Below are 15,877 nucleotides of genomic sequence, written 5' to 3'. Positions count from 1 at the left end.
AAATCTGGAATGTACAGTAGTCCTACCAAACTAATATTTGTCATTGGAGGCCCTTCTCACAGGTTGTGTCACATTGTGAGATAGGGGATACATATTCAATAGAAATTTACACTGATTGTTGATGACCGACTGATGGCCCTCTGAAAACTTAAATTGAGGATCACAACTACTACAATACTCCATCGTAGATAATGTTTGTCAAGGGAGGCCCTTGTCATGCAATCTTCCTGCACCTATGACACAGCCCCCAGCCCCAGGAGTAATTTTTGGAAATACGATGCACATTCTACTGGACCAAGTAGTACAGTATCAAGAAGTCTTCTCCTGCTATATAATCTGGGGAATATTAACAATCAAAATCTCTAAGCCAATCTCTAAGAAGCTTCACCAACCCATCCTGGAGGGGGGGCACCATAAATACTTTGTCCAGTGACTTGCACAAGTGATATATTTGAGCTTGTCATCGAGTTGACTAGTGCAGTTTTATTTTTACGGTTCACTGAGTTCAGCCATACCTGAGGGTCGTAGTCCGCACTCACTGCTACCTTCTAGTACTCCATGTATCTTGGCCATTTTCTCTGTAGTCTCTGCCCTTAAATTAGTTAAATAATAATGAGGGCCCTACAGTATGAATAAGTGAGGGCACTCTCAAGTGTACACAAGAGGCAACTCCAAAATCTCTAGAGGAGGGCACTTCAAAATGTTTGTTACAGGGCCACACAAGGGCTCTCACAAAACTCAGCTTTCCTGCTTACTGCAGGCGATCTGAACATTTGAATTTAGGGCCCGAGTCTCACATGGTGGTGGAGGAGGAGGGTCAAGCCCAATGCTACAATGAGCATATTGTAAACTGCTATGGAATGTGTATTCCACTATCTGAGTGTAAGTGATGGAGGGACCGCCCAAATGTCTAAGTAATAGCTGTCCCTCCAAAACGCATGTTACAGAGCCACCTGAGGCCTCTCAGGTCAAATATCTACATACATACTGATACTTTCTAGCTGTGCTTGTAAAGTGCTGGGGAATAGCGCACTAAAGATGATGTATGACAGATGGACCTACAAAATGTATAAGTCAGGGCCCTCCCAATTATAAAAGGCGAAAAAAAAAAAGCCACAACAGTATGTGTGAACAAACGCTAAAAGGGGTATTTTTTGGTTTCTCTGATTTATTTAGCCTTATATACAAGTGATTGTGCAGGAAATACTGTTTCTTAACCTTTTTGGCCTGTTAAATGCAATTTAGGTTAAGTTTGGTAGTTGTTCTTGTGTGTCTGTAAAAGTGGCGTAATACTGCGACAAACTTATCCCCCGAAACCATATGTGAGTCAGAAATGCATGCAGGCACATTCTCCAGGCTCTTCCCATTCTGTTTCATCACTTTCCCATCCATTTCACTTTCCCATCATCTTTTCCTCAGGCCCCTTTGTAGGGTCCAGCAGAAAATTATTCGCATTTCCCATTGACTTACATTGTACTCGCTATTCTGAACGAATACGCAATTATTACAAAGTACTATATATATAGCGAGTATAGCGATTACGAATATTACGGTACTCGCTCATCACTAGTAAACACTAAATGCAGAGAAGTCACAGATTCTTCTTAGTCACCGGCTGTGGCTGCTTTATCGGTGGTGTAGTCTGGCTGTATCACAATCGTGTGATCACCATTTTGCCTCTAGACCACAACACTCACCTCCACCCAAAACTGTTCAGATGATTTTGGGCACTGAAAGCCCTTTTCTATAGAATTTACAACCTGGAGGATCCACCTCCCCCCTGGGATTAGAAGATGCTGACCGTTACCTGATGACAAGTTAGAAAATCACTTGAAGTAAAATATCATGATGGATCTGTAAGAGAAAGCGGAGGGTAATGATGCTGTTGGCTTCCTAGAACCCTGATATCTTATTGGATGAATCTACCTTCTCTCCCCTCTGTGCTGCTGAATGTCCTCATATGGTCCCTACAAGACCAGGTCCAGTCTTTCTGGCCAAACTTCAATTTTATGATCGACAACATTAAATGTGCAGTGAGGCCAAGTGTGAATTTCTGTACAATAACAGCAGAGTTTCCCTTTATCCTGACTTTTCAATTTTTTTTAAAACCAACTAACTTCAAACAGGATTGTGACAAACTAAACAAAAAAACATTACACCTCTGCCATGATATATCTCTAAGCTAAATTTAAGACGCCTCAGCTCTGCACTATTATAAAAAGTTCTCTTTGATTGTCTAATATTTCTTCTTGAAACTCATCTGACAGAAAATATTGTCCCTTACGATAGTTTAGATTGCCAAGAGCCCCCGAGCCCCATACTCTAATTACCCCAGAGAGGTTTCACCACTAGTTACTCACTACTTACTGATGGAGACTGTTGAGTTTGATCATTTCAGTAGATGTGTTATGGTCTATACTCACAGTTTTGATTACAGTAGTTAGTGCCCAAAATACTCTGATTTAACCCCTTCCTGCAGCCAGTTTTGTGTTCCTATCTGGGCCCATTTTTCAAATCTGACGTGTGTCACTTTATATGATGATAACTTTGGAATTCTTCACAAAGGATAATAGGAAACAAATGGATCTTACAAATTATTTTCCAACTTCTCTTGAATCCGACAATCCCCTATATACGGTTGCACACTACTGTCTGGGCACATGGCAGGTTAAGAAGGGAAGGAGCGACATTTAGCTATTTGAATGCAGATCTTGCTCGAATAGTTTGCAGACACAATGTATTGGGGACACTGTTCTTTGTCACCTGGCAGCGCAAAAGATGGCTACCACAAACAGGCTTGGCGTCATCTACTCCATTTTCCAGATCCCAGGGTTTGCCTTGCTCATCACCCTTTAACCCCTCTACATGGATTTGGACTTAGACAGAGACCCCTAGGCTTGGGCCACAGTGTTTCCTGCTGTTCTATTGAGTGAAATGGCAAGAAGAATAGTCACTTAACCGGGTCACAACATGGAGGTCAATGAAAATAGAAAATCACACAAGAGTAGTCAGTAAACGGGCCGAGGTCACAACAGGAAACAAATACACAAGCCGGGAGCTGAGCACAGAGGACTGAACCAGAGGAGAACAGGGCTGTATCTGGCAGCTTCTGGTAATATGCACAAAAAGCAAAGCCACACTAAGAAGAATTAAAATTCCCCCAATATTCAAGAAGAAATAGAGCAAAAAAGGGCAGCAGTGTTTACCTGCCCAGATGTTCAGAACTAAATGCACTACCAGGGTGCAGTATACCCACATACAGATGGCGGCTACACGGGTGCAAAATACTGATGAGACAATCATTCACAACCAACCTACAATCACTCACAACCTACCATTTCATGGAGGGGTGACTGCTTAGTATTTGAATTACTCACAAAAAGGTTTGTATAGGGTGCTGTTCACACTTGGGTAGTTCACAGTATCGGCTTACAGCCTATTAGTTACGCCCATACTATTAGATTAGGCGGGCTGCCCGGTACTATCCATATATTATATATATGCATTTTTGCACTTTTTTATCCCAGGGTGCAGCCAGGCCCATCAGTGCGGGCATTGTAAACTGTGTCTGTTCTCATGGAGTGCACTTGGATAGTACCGGGCAGCCCACCTAATCTAATAGTATGGCCGTAACTAATAGGCTGTAAGTCGGATACTGTGCATTATCCAAGTGTGAACAGCTCCATATACAAGCCTTTTTGTGTGCAATTCAAATACTACGGAGTCACCCCCTCCATGAAATGGTAGGTTGTGAGTGATTGTCTCATCAGTATTTTGTCTCACCTGTGTAGCCGCCATCTTTATGTGGGTTTGCTGCATCCTGGTAGTGCATTTACAGTACTTCTGAAGATCTGGGCAGGTACATACTGCTGCCCTATTTTGCTGTGTTTTAGCTTTTGGCAATATGCTTTGAGCTTTAGTAGGGTGCGGTGCTTTCCAATTGGCTAAAGCACGGAGCAGATTACTCCAGCTGGACAGCACACACATCCATACTGCCAGACTGGATGGTACTACAGGTCCCAGACACTCTAATCTTAGTGGCTGGACAGAAGCTGTACCTCCCAGTAGCTTCTGGTTCTGACGTCTCCTCCATCACCAGCGCCACCTGCAGGATGAATAAGGCGGCTCCTGGTGAGAGAAGCAGACGTCACAGGAGCAGATCCCAGAGGAGATGGGATACACCATTTGCAGAAGCCCTAATGTGACCAAATTGCAGAAAACCAGAACAGTAGAAATCCTCATAAAGTGACTCCATTTTGGAAATTATAACCCTCAGTGAAATAATCTATAGGAGTAGTGACTATATTGACTCCACAGGCACTTTTCGGAAATTAGCACACAGTGGATGTTGGTGAGTGAAAATAACAAATATATTATTTCATTACCCAACACATAGTGCCCAGATTGTGCTCCAGGAGACACACACCATCAATTAAGTGGGTTCTTCTCACTATAGTAATGCCGAATACATGGATGCTGAATGTGGTTTGGGCGCACTGCAAGGCTCAGAAGTGAGGGGGAGATTTGACTTTGGGGGAGCAGATATTGCTGGATTGGTTTATGGAAGCCATGTTGCTTTTCAAAAGCCTTTGAGTCACTAATAATGTGGAAACCTCTGGTTTTCCATTGACAGATTGTAACGGGTCTGGGAGGCGGAACCTCTGAGCAACTATACAAGGGGGCGGTCCTTGTAAGGAAGCGGGTGGCTCCCAGCGAAGACGGGCAGGTAGTCACGGCAAGTGACAGGGACAGTCTCTGGGTAGAAGGGCAGGTAGTCACGGCAAGTGACAGGGACAGTCTCTGGGTAGAAGGACAGGCACTCACGGCAAGTGACAGGGACAGTCTCTGGGTAGAAGGACAGCAGGCAGGTGACTGGTGAGCGCTCCCAGGTGAGCACGCGAGAGTCTCTGGACAGGCAGGTGGTCACGGCTAGTGACGGCAGAGCCTCCAGGTAGGCTAGCAGGCAGGTAGCAGGTGAGCGCTCCTAGGTGAGCAGGCGAGAGTCTCTGGACAGGCAGGTGGTCACGGCAAGTGACGGCGGAGCCTCCAGGTAGGCTAGCAGGCAGGTAGCAGGTGAGCGCTCCCAGGTGAGTGGGCAAGAGTCTCTGGACAGGCAGGTGGTCACGGCAAGTGACGGCGGAGCCTCCAGGTAGGCTAGCAGGCAGGTAGCAGATGAGCGCTCCCAGGTGAGCGGGCAAGAGTCTCTGGACAGGCAGGTGGTCACGGCAAGTGACGGCGGAGCCTCCAGGTAGGCTAGCAGGCAGGTAGCAGATGAGCGCTCCCAGGTGAGCAGACAAGAGTCTCTGGACAGGCAGGTGGTCACGGCAAGTGACGGCGGAGCCTCCAGGTAGGCTAGCAGGCAGGTAGCAGATGAGCGCTCCCAGGTGAGCGGGCAAGAGTCTCTGGACAGGCAGGTGGTCACGGCAAGTGACGGCGGAGCCTCCAGGTAGGCTAGCAGGCAGGTAGCAGGTGAGCGCTCCCAGGTGAGCAGACAAGAGTCTCTGGACAGGCAGGTGGTCACGGCAAGTGACGGCGGAGCCTCCAGGTAGGCTAGCAGGCAGGTAGCAGATGAGCGCTCCCAGGTGAGCGGGCAGGCTGGTCCATAGACAGACTGACAGGTGTCGGAAGAAACCAGGCAATGTGAACTGAGGTCTAAGATGGTAGACATGCAAGAAATAGGAGCATGTTCACACTAGCAAAAAAGAAACAAAACCTACAAAAGACAAAAGACAAAAATATATCTCATACCCTACCATCATTATATATAAATGTAAAGCAAAGTTGCATAATAAATATAGGGTACTTAGTGAACTATTTTTGATCAAAAAAAGTATACAAGCCGTCCCACCAGCGGCAAGGTGACCCTAAATTGGGACGGTACCTATACTGCCTATATTAAAAACCTTACTGTATATCAAAGTTGAAGCAATGCATATAAAAGGGTAGACAAATAGGACCGGGTCCCAACTCCAGACCACCCAGGCTCGTGGTAAGCTACATATATACCAGTCAGCTCAACAAAGGGGATGCCACACCCTTAAATTGCACAGAATGCAAACAAGACAAAAAACCAGGCAATGTGAACTGAGGTCTAAGATGGTAGACATGCAAGAAATAGGAGCATGTTCACACTAGCAAAAAAGAAACAAAACCTACAAAAGACAAAAGACAAAAATATATCTCATACCCTACCATCATTATATATAAATGTAAAGCAAAGTTGCATAATAAATATAGGGTACTTAGTGAACTATTTTTGATCAAAAAAAGTATACAAGCCGTCCCACCAGCGGCAAGGTGACCCTAAATTGGGACAGTACCTATACTGCCTATATTAAAAACCTTACTGTATATCAAAGTTGAAGCAATGCATATAAAAGGGTAGACAAATAGGACCGGGTCCCAACTCCAGACCACCCAGGCCCGTGGTAAGCTACATATATACCAGTCAGCTCAACAAAGGGGATGCCACACCCTTAAATTGCACAGAATGCAAACAAGACAAAAAAACAGGCAATGTGAACTGAGGTCTAAGATGGTAGACATGCAAGAAATAGGAGCATGTTCACACTAGCAAAAAAGAAACAAAACCTACAAAAGACAAAAGACAAAAATATATCTCATACCCTACCATCATTATATATAAATGTAAAGCAAAGTTGCATAATAAATATAGGGTACTTAGTGAACTATTATTGATCAAAAAAAGTATACAAGCCGTCCCACCAGCGGCAAGGTGACCCTAAATTGGGACGGTACCTATACTGCCTATATTAGGTGTCGGAAGGCAGACCGTCGGACCGCAGGCTTGCAAGCAGGTAAACGGATATCTGGCAGGTATCAAGCAGGAATCTGGCAGGTGACTGGCAGGTAACAGGCAGGAATCTGGCAGGTGACTGGCAGGTAACTGGAAACGGGACCTGAGGGCTGAAGCAGAGTGAAGGCTTTGCAACAACATTGCTCGGGCACCTCCATTTTGGAGGAGGTGCCTTATATATGGTGAAGTCCTCCGGCCATTGGCCGGGGACTCCTTAGGACGGCGCGCGCGGCCCCTTTAAGAGAGGGGGAGCGCGCGCGCGCGCCCTAAGCACCGTGGCCTGGAAGCAGCGCGCGCTGCCAGCAGAGCGGGAGGAAGACGCCGGGCACAGAGCGGAGAGGTGAGGGGAACAGCGTCCCTGCCTAGCAGGAGGCAGGGACGCCGACGCTACAGTACCCCCCCCTTTAGGCCCCCCCTTTTTTAGGCCAGAGAGAAATTTATCAAGGATGAGAGGGGCATGGATGTTCTCCCGGGGCTCCCACGTTCTCTCCTCAGGACCAAACCCCTTCCAATCTACCAGAAAAAAGGTTTTTCCTCTTACCCTTTTGGTGGCCAGAATGTTCTCTACCTCAAACTCGTTCTCAGCGGAAACCGGAGCAGGAGGCGTACCTGTAGACTTGGAAAAAGAGTTAAGTACCACGGGTTTGAGGAGAGATACATGGAAGGAGTTAGGGATCCGTAAGTTGGCTGGGAGTTTTAATTTATAGGCCACCGGGTTGATCTGTTTGATAACTTCCAGTGGGCCGATGAACCGAGGCCCTAACTTGTAGGAGGGAATCTTGAGCCGGACATATTTGGATGAGAGCCAGACTTTATCTCCAGGACGGAATTGTGGAGGATCCAGGCGTTTCTTGTCAGCGTGTTTTTTCATCCGTTCGGACGACTGAAGGAGTGCGGATCGGGTACTCTCCCAAATGGAGGAGAATTCGCGAACGAGAGATTCCGCAGCCGGATTGTCCACCGAGGTGGAGACGGGAAATGGGATCTGAGGATGCTGACCGAAGACTACAAAAAACGGGGATTTGGAGGAAGATTCGCTCTCGTAATTATTGTAAGAGAACTCGGCCCATGGTAGGAGATCCACCCAGTCCGAATGGTGGGCATTAACGAAGTGCCGGAGGTAACTGGTCAGGTTCTGATTGATCCGCTCCACTTGACCATTGGACTGTGGATGGTAAGCGGAGGAGAAGTCCAGAGTGACGTCAAGCAACTTACATGTGGCTCTCCAGAAGCGTGAGGTGAACTGAACCCCACGATCTGACACGATGTGGAGGGGCTGGCCATGGAGACGGAAGATGTGGCGGATAAAGTCTTTAGCCAGTTCGGGTGCAGACGGGAGACCCGGCAGGGGAATGAAGTGCGCCATCTTGGAGAAGCGATCAGCGACCACCCAAATCACCGTACAACCGCAGAGACAGGAAGATCCGTTATAAAGTCCATAGCAATATGCTGCCACGGGGCAGCAGGTACTGGAAGAGGAAGAAAGCGACCGGCTGGCAGGTGTCTCGGAACTTTGTTGCGGGCGCAGGACACACAGGCAGAAACAAAGTCAATTACATCCTTGTGCAGGGTAGGCCACCAGTAATGCCGGGTAATGAGCTGGAGGGTGTTTTTCTGACCGGCGTGGCCAGCTAGCTTAGACGAATGACCCCAGTGTAGGACCTTCTTCCGATCAGGTACAGTTACAAACGTCTTACCGGGAGGGAGACGATTTAGATTCACGGGAGCCACTTGCATTACTCTGGCGGGATCAATGATGTGCCTAGGTTCCTCCTCTAGATCAGATACCAGGAAGGATCGGGACAAGGCGTCAGCTTTGATGTTTTTGTCTACCGGGCGAAAATGAAGAACAAAATCAAAGCGGGCGAAAAACAAGGACCACCGGGCTTGGCGCGGGTTAAGTCTCTGGGCGCTCTGAAGGTAAGCCAAGTTCTTGTGGTCCGTGTAAATTATTACCGGGTGAAGAGACCCCTCGAGCAGGTAACGCCACTCCTCCAGTGCCAGCTTAATGGCTAACAATTCACGGTCTCCAATAGAATAGTTGCGCTCAGAAGAGGAGAAGAGTTTGGAAAAAAAAACGCAGGTTACCATTCTTCCGGAAGATGACTTTTGGGTAAGTACCGCCCCGACTCCGGAGGAGGAAGCGTCAACTTCTAGGAAGAATTGTTTGTTGCCGTCCGGACGATGAAGCACCGGGGCGGAGGAGAAGGCCTGTTTTAAGGAAAGAAAGGCCTCCTCAGCTTCGGGCGGCCATCTTCTGGGATTAGTCCCCTTACGGGTGAGCGCAGAGATAGGGGCAGTCCGGGAAGAGAAGTGCGGTATGAAGAGGCGGTAATAGTTGGCGAAGCCCAGGAACCGCTGAATAGCCTTCAACCCCTCTGGTCGGGGCCACTTCTGGATGGCAGACAGTTTCTCAGGATCCATTTGTAGGCCGGTCTGAGAGATTATGTAGCCCAGAAATGGAAGAGAGGTCTGCTCAAAGATGCACTTCTCATATTTAGCGTAGAGGTGGTTCTGCCTGAGCCTGAGCAGGACCCGACGAACATCCCTCCGGTGAGTAGGAAGGTCCGGAGAGAAGACCAAGATGTCGTCCAGGTACACCACCACGCAGGAGTAGAGAAGGTCACGGAAGATGTCATTGACCAACTCTTGAAAGACGGCAGGAGCGTTACAGAGACCGAAGGGCATTACAAGGTACTCATAGTGGCCGTCCCGGGTGTTGAATGCCGTCTTCCACTCATCCCCTTGACGAATACGGACCAGGTTATACGCCCCACGGAGATCCAGTTTGGTGAAGATTCTAGCCCCCCTCAGGCGGTCAAATAATTCAGGAATGAGCGGGAGGGGGTATTTATTCTTCACTGTAATCTGGTTAAGGCCTCTATAATCTATACATGGACGGAGTGAGCCGTCCTTCTTTTTGACGAAGAAGAAGCCTGCTCCCGCCGGGGAGGTAGATTTCCGGATAAATCCCCGGGCCAGATTCTCCTCAATATATTCTGACATGGACCGGGTCTCCGCTGCGGACAAAGGGTAGATACGCCCACGGGGAGGAGTAGAGCCGGGTATCAGGTCAATTGGACAATCGTATGGTCTATGAGGGGGTAATGTCTCTGCTTCTTTTTTATTGAAGACATCCACATAAGACCAATAGGGAACCGGTAGACCGGGTAGACTGACTGGGGTAGGAGAAGGACGAGCAGGATGAACGGGAGCTAGACAAGTCCTATGGCAGTCCTGTCCCCAGCGAAGGACTTCTCCGGTCTGCCAGTCAAGCACGGGTGCATGTTTCTGGAGCCAAGGTAGGCCTAACAAGAGTGCGTGAGAGAGTCCAGGCAGAACATGAAAGGAGATGCTCTCAGAATGCAGCATTTCCACCTGCAGAGTTATGGATTCGGTGATGAGTTGGATGGGATGTGGTAAGAGGCCCCCATCCACGGCGGCGACAGATAAAGGTACGGCCAGTGGTTTGGTGGGAATGCGGTATTTCTCTACCAGAGACTGAGAAATGAGATTTCCAGCAGCTCCTGAGTCAAGTTGAGCCAGTTCGAAATAGCGGTTCTCTCCGCAGGAGATAGAGACTGACAGCATCAGAGATGGAGAGGGTTTACTTTTGTCTAGGGCGACCTCTCTGAGCGATCCTAGACACAGGCGTTTCCCGACCTCTCTGGGCAGGAACGGATCCGGTGCTCCTTACTGCCACAGTAGAAGCAGCTCCCCTCGGCACGGCGTAAGTCTTGACGGGTTTTGACCATCTTGGTCTGGTCGACCTGCATAGGCTCAGGTGAGTGTGCCTGGGGAGTAACGGAGGGAGTAACGGGTTTCTGGAAGGTGGGGGCTAGACGTGGAAACCTCCTCTCACGGGTGACCTCTTTGGCGCGCTCCTGGAATCGGATGTCAATCCGGGTGGCAAGTGTTATTAAGTCATCGAGAGTGGTAGGAGTGTCCCGACCGGCGAGTTCATCTTTAATACGGCCGGACAGACCCTCCCAGAAGACAGACACCAGAGCGTCGTTATCCCAGGCCAGCTCCGAAGCAAGGGTACGGAACTGTATGGCATATTGGCCCACGGTGAGATCTCCTTGACGGAGGCGTAGCAGAGACGATGCGGATGAGGTCTTCCGTCCGGGTTCGTCGAAGACTTTCCGGAAAGCCGTGAGAAAGGCTGGCAGGTCGGACACCAGGGGATCTCCTCTCTCCCACAGAGGATTTAGCCAAGCCAGAGCCTCCCCCGTGAGGTGGGACATGATAAAGGCTACTTTGGACCGGTCGGAGATAAACTGGTGGGACAAGAGTTCAAAGTGCAGGGTGCACTGGTTTATGAAGCCCCGAGCTTGAGCGGAGTCACCTCCGAAACGAGGAGGTGCAGAAAACCGGGGTCCGGGACAGGATACCATGGTATTGGTGGGCAGCGGCGCTGCCGGGTTGCGAGTCATGACACTAGCGGTGGTTGCAGGTGGAGCAGACAGAGTGTCCAGGCGAGAGTTGACACTCCGCAGGTGACTCAGGATGGACTCCTGTTGGGACCTCTGACGGGACAGTTCATGACATAGGTCCGAGAGTGAGGGAGCTTGGGTGCCACCGGATTCCATGGCCCGAGCAAACTGTAACGAGTCTGGGAGGCGGAACCTCTGAGCAACTATACAAGGCGGCGGTCCTTGTAAGGAAGCGGGTGGCTCCCAGGGAAGACGGGCAGGTAGTCACGGCAAGTGACAGGGACAGTCTCTGGGTAGAAGGGCAGGTAGTCACGGCAAGTGACAGGGACAGTCTCTGGGTAGAAGGACAGGTACTCACGGCAAGTGACAGGGACAGTCTCTGGGTAGAAGGACAGCAGGCAGGTGACTGGTGAGCGCTCCCAGGTGAGCGGGCGAGTGTCTCTGGACAGGCAGGTGGTCACGGCAAGTGACAGCATAGCCTCCAGGTAGGCTAGCAGGCAGGTAGCAGGTGAGCGCTCCCAGGTGAGCAGACAAGAGTCTCTGGACAGGCAGGTGGTCACGGCAAGTGACGGCGGAGCCTCCAGGTAGGCTAGCAGGCAGGTAGCAGATGAGCGCTCCCAGGTGTCGGAAGGCAGACCGTCGGACCGCAGGCTTGCAAGCAGGTAAACGGATATCTGGCAGGTATCAAGCAGGAATCTGGCAGGTGACTGGCAGGTAACAGGCAGGAATCTGGCAGGTGACTGGCAGGTAACAGGCAGGAATCTGGCAGGTGACTGGCAGGTAACAGGCAGGAATCTGGCAGGTGACTGGCAGGTAACTGGAAACGGGACCTGAGGGCTGAAGCAGAGTGAAGGCTTTGCAACAACATTGCTCGGGCACCTCCATTTTGGAGGAGGTGCCTTATATATGGTGAAGTCCTCCGGCCATTGGCCGGGGACTCCTTAGGACGGCGCGCGCGGCCCCTTTAAGAGAGGGGGAGCGCGCGCGCGCCCTAAGCACCGTGGCCTGGAAGCAGCGCGCGCTTCCAGCAGAGCGGGAGGAAGACGCCGGGCACAGAGCGGAGAGGTGAGGGGAACAGCGTCCCTGCCTAGCAGGAGGCAGGGACGCCGACGCTACACAGATGATGGACCTGAGTGGGGACTTGTTTTTTGTGAGATGAGTAGAAGTTTTTATTGGTATTATTTCACCTACGTAACATTTTTTGGTGGCTTCTTATTCCGTAATTTGGAGACAGAATGAACAAACAGTTGAACACCACGCTCTACTGGTTCATCCTATGAGGTTTTCTATTAGAATGTGAACTGTTATTGTCCTGGTGAATAATGATGGCTAACATAAGGCAAAATAAAAAAAAATCACAGAAAAAGATACAGCCTTACCAACACCAAATCATATAACAAATGCACTGGCAGGATGCCGCTGACCCCCATGATAAAGGGGGGGGGGCAGCGCAGGTGCAAAATACTGAGGGAGCAACCACTCACAAACCTACCAATTCATGGAGAGGGTGATTACTTAGTATTAAAGATGCACACAGATGAGGCTAGCATAGGACGCCAGTCACACAGGCAGGTTTGATGCACAGTGTCTGGCTTAGCCTATATGCAAATTGCCTCTTCAGAGAAAAAGAGGACTTGGACTCTATAGCGCCACCTATTGGAAGCAGCAATCCTTCAAGTCACAATCAACCCTTTAACAAGACATGCAATATGACTTAAGATAGAAGCCAAATCAGAATCTCAATTTGCAGACACGGTGTTTCGGGCTGTTGGCCCTCGTCAGTGCAAAGTATGAGAACTGATTTGGCTAGGTGAGAGGCTCTGGACTGAGGTCTAAGGGGTAATGTTTCTCCTTGTGGAGAGTGAGATACCAGCTCTGACACGTCAAGGTAAGGAGGCTTATTCACCAAGCAATGCTCTTCTGGGAAATTTAATATGCAAATTGCCTCTTCAGAGAAAAAGAGGACTTGAACTCTATAGCGCCACCTATTGGTAGCAGCAATTCTACAAGTCGCTATCAACCCTTTAACGAGTCATGCAATATGACTTAGGATAAAAGCCAAATCAGAATCTCAATTTGCAGATGCGGAGTTTCGGGCTGTTGGCCCTCGTCAGTGCAAAGTATGAGAACTGATTTGGATAGATGAGAGTCTCTGGACTGAGGTCTAAGGGGTAACATTTCTCCTTGTGGAGAGTGACTAGTGATGTTGCCCATACTATTAGATCAGGAGGGCTGCCTAGCACTATATAAGTGCACCCCACATAGACAGACACTCGAGTACACCCAAGAAACACTAAAATACTAGTGCATTTGTTATCAGATTTAGTGTTAGTAAGGCTGATTTTTTTCTTGGTTTTATTCTTGGCAGATGACTGTACCAGGAGATCAGAGGAACAGCTGACATCTTCAATTTTTAAATCAGATGACCTTGAGATCACACAGGATACAATTGAAGTGAATGCCATTTCTCCAGATATACCATCATCCCTTCACAGCAAAGATCTGTCATCTGATCCTTTGAAACAGATCCTGTCTTCTGATTCATTACCGACTACTAAGGAAAATCAAAGTCACAAAATAAGCATTAAAAAACAAACTGCTCCTAAAGCAAAGAAGCCATTTTTCTGTTCAGAATATGGAAATATTTTTTTCCTTGAAAAGTCTTTTCTTAAACATCAAAACATTCGCACAGCAGAGAATAGATTTTTTTGTTTCAAGTGTGGGAAATGTTTTAACCAGAAATCAAATCTTGTTAATCACCAGAGAAGTCACAAAGAGGAGAAGCCATTTTCTTGTTCAGAATGTGGAAAATGTTTTACAGATAATTCAAGTTTAATCAGACATCAGAGAACTCACACAGGGGAGAAGCCTTTTTCCTGTTCAGAATGTGGGAAATGTTTTAAACAGAAAGTGCATCTTGATAACCATCAGACAACTCACACAGGAGAGAAGCCATTTTTTTGTTCAGAATGTGAAAAATGTTTTACAGATAATTCAAGTTTAATCAGACATCAGAGAACTCACACAGGGGAGAAGCATTGTTCCTGTTCAGAATGTGGAAAATGTTTTATCCAGAAATCAGCTTTGGTTAATCACCAGAGAACTCATACAGGAGTGAAGCCTTTTTCCTGTTCAGAATGTGGGAAATGTTTTAGCCAGAAATCAGATTTGGTTAAGCACCAGAGAACTCACACAGGAGAGAAGCCTTTTTCCTGTTCAGAATGTGGGAAATGTTTTAGCCAGAAATCAGATTTGGTTAGTCACCAGAGAACCCACACAGGGGAGAAGCCTTTTTCCTGTTCAGAATGTGGGAATTGTTACAACCAGAAAACAAATCTTGTTAATCACCAGAGAAGTCACACAGGGGAGAAGCCTTTTTCTTGTTCAGAATGTGGAAAATGTTTTACAAATAAATCAAGTTTAATCAGACATCAGAGAACTCACACAGGGGAGAAGCCTTTTTCTTGCTCAGAATGTGGTAAATGTTTTAAACAGAAAGTGCATCTTGATAACCACCAGACAACCCACACAGGAGAGAAGCCTTTTTCTTGTTCAGAATGTGGAAAATGTTTTAAATTGAAATCACGTTTTATCAGACACCGGAGAACTCACACAGGGGAGAAGTCTTTTTCCTGTTTCGAATGTTGAAAATGTTTTAGCCAGAAATCAGATTTGGTTAAGCACCAGAGAATTCACACAGAGGAGAAGCCTTTTTCCTGTTCAGAATGTGGAAAATGTTTTGTGAAGAAATCATCACTTCTTAGTCACCAGAGAACTCACACAGGGGAGAAGCCTTTTTCATGTTCTTAATGTGGGAAATGTTTTACACGGAAATCAACTCTTATTAAACTTCAGAGAACTCACACAGGGGAGAAGCCTTTTTCATTTTTAACCGAAAATTGTATCTTAAAGGGTTTGTCCACTACTAGGACAACTATTTCTCTTTCCTCAAGGTTGGCCTTGTTAAAATAAAAACACTCATATACAGGTCCTGTTCTGGCACTGTTCCATTGGTGCCACAACTTGCGTTCCCGGGGCTCACATAAGGATAGGGCATCAATGTATTATCGTCTGGGGTCCCGCACGCGCCTCCCCTGACGATCAGCTGTTAACTGTACCGGCGGCGGCTGCCGCCGGCTGGAAGTCCTTACCTGCGGTGCTTGGCCATCAAGTTGTAGTGGCCGCCGCTTGTAACTGCACATCAGCCTCCCGTTCAATTGAATGGAAGGCGGATGCAAAGTACCCCGTGGCGGCCACTACAGATGGACGGCTAAGCAGCACAGGTAAGGACTTCTGGAGGGTGGTAGCCGCTGCCGGCACCGATAACAGCTGATCAGCGGGGGTGCCGCGTGCAATGACTCATCCTCAAAATGAAATGTATAAAATATGTAGAAGATTTCATATATGTTGCAAGCCATATCAGATGATTCAAAAGTCAATTTCTTCAGAAAGAGTTAAAAATTCAAAACTATGACTTCTCTCTAAAAAACAAAATGGCCGAAATAAACAGACAGAGGCAGGTGAGACGACCAGGTCACAGTGACATCCTGGAATGTAGACTGAAGAACAGGCAATGTCTTTTCTAAATAGAGCTTTTCTGGAGATTTTTGACAAGAGACATAAT

The 15,877-nt window shown here is 47.9% G+C and overlaps 1 protein-coding gene across 1 annotated transcript in view; it reads left to right on the top strand.

Annotated features, from left to right (window-relative positions):
• LOC141182716 (uncharacterized) overlaps positions 1 to 15,243 on the top strand; it is a 38,765-nt gene extending 23,522 nt beyond the window's left edge. The window contains exon 7 of the mRNA XM_073660855.1: positions 13,622 to 15,243. Coding sequence (XP_073516956.1) covers positions 13,622 to 14,901 — 1,280 coding nt within the window. The 3' untranslated portion in view covers positions 14,902 to 15,243. The remainder of the gene's footprint in view (positions 1 to 13,621) is intronic.
• Positions 15,244 to 15,877: the final 634 nt, after the last annotated feature.

Source organism: Phyllobates terribilis, unplaced genomic scaffold (genome assembly GCF_046119375.1).
Source record: "Phyllobates terribilis strain yellow unplaced genomic scaffold, ASM4611937v1 Scaffold_35__1_contigs__length_13245226, whole genome shotgun sequence".
NCBI classification, from domain to species: Eukaryota; Metazoa; Chordata; class Amphibia; order Anura; family Dendrobatidae; genus Phyllobates; species Phyllobates terribilis.
The sequence above is the reverse complement of the archived record's forward strand: the minus strand, read 5'-3'. Positions and strand labels throughout refer to the sequence as shown.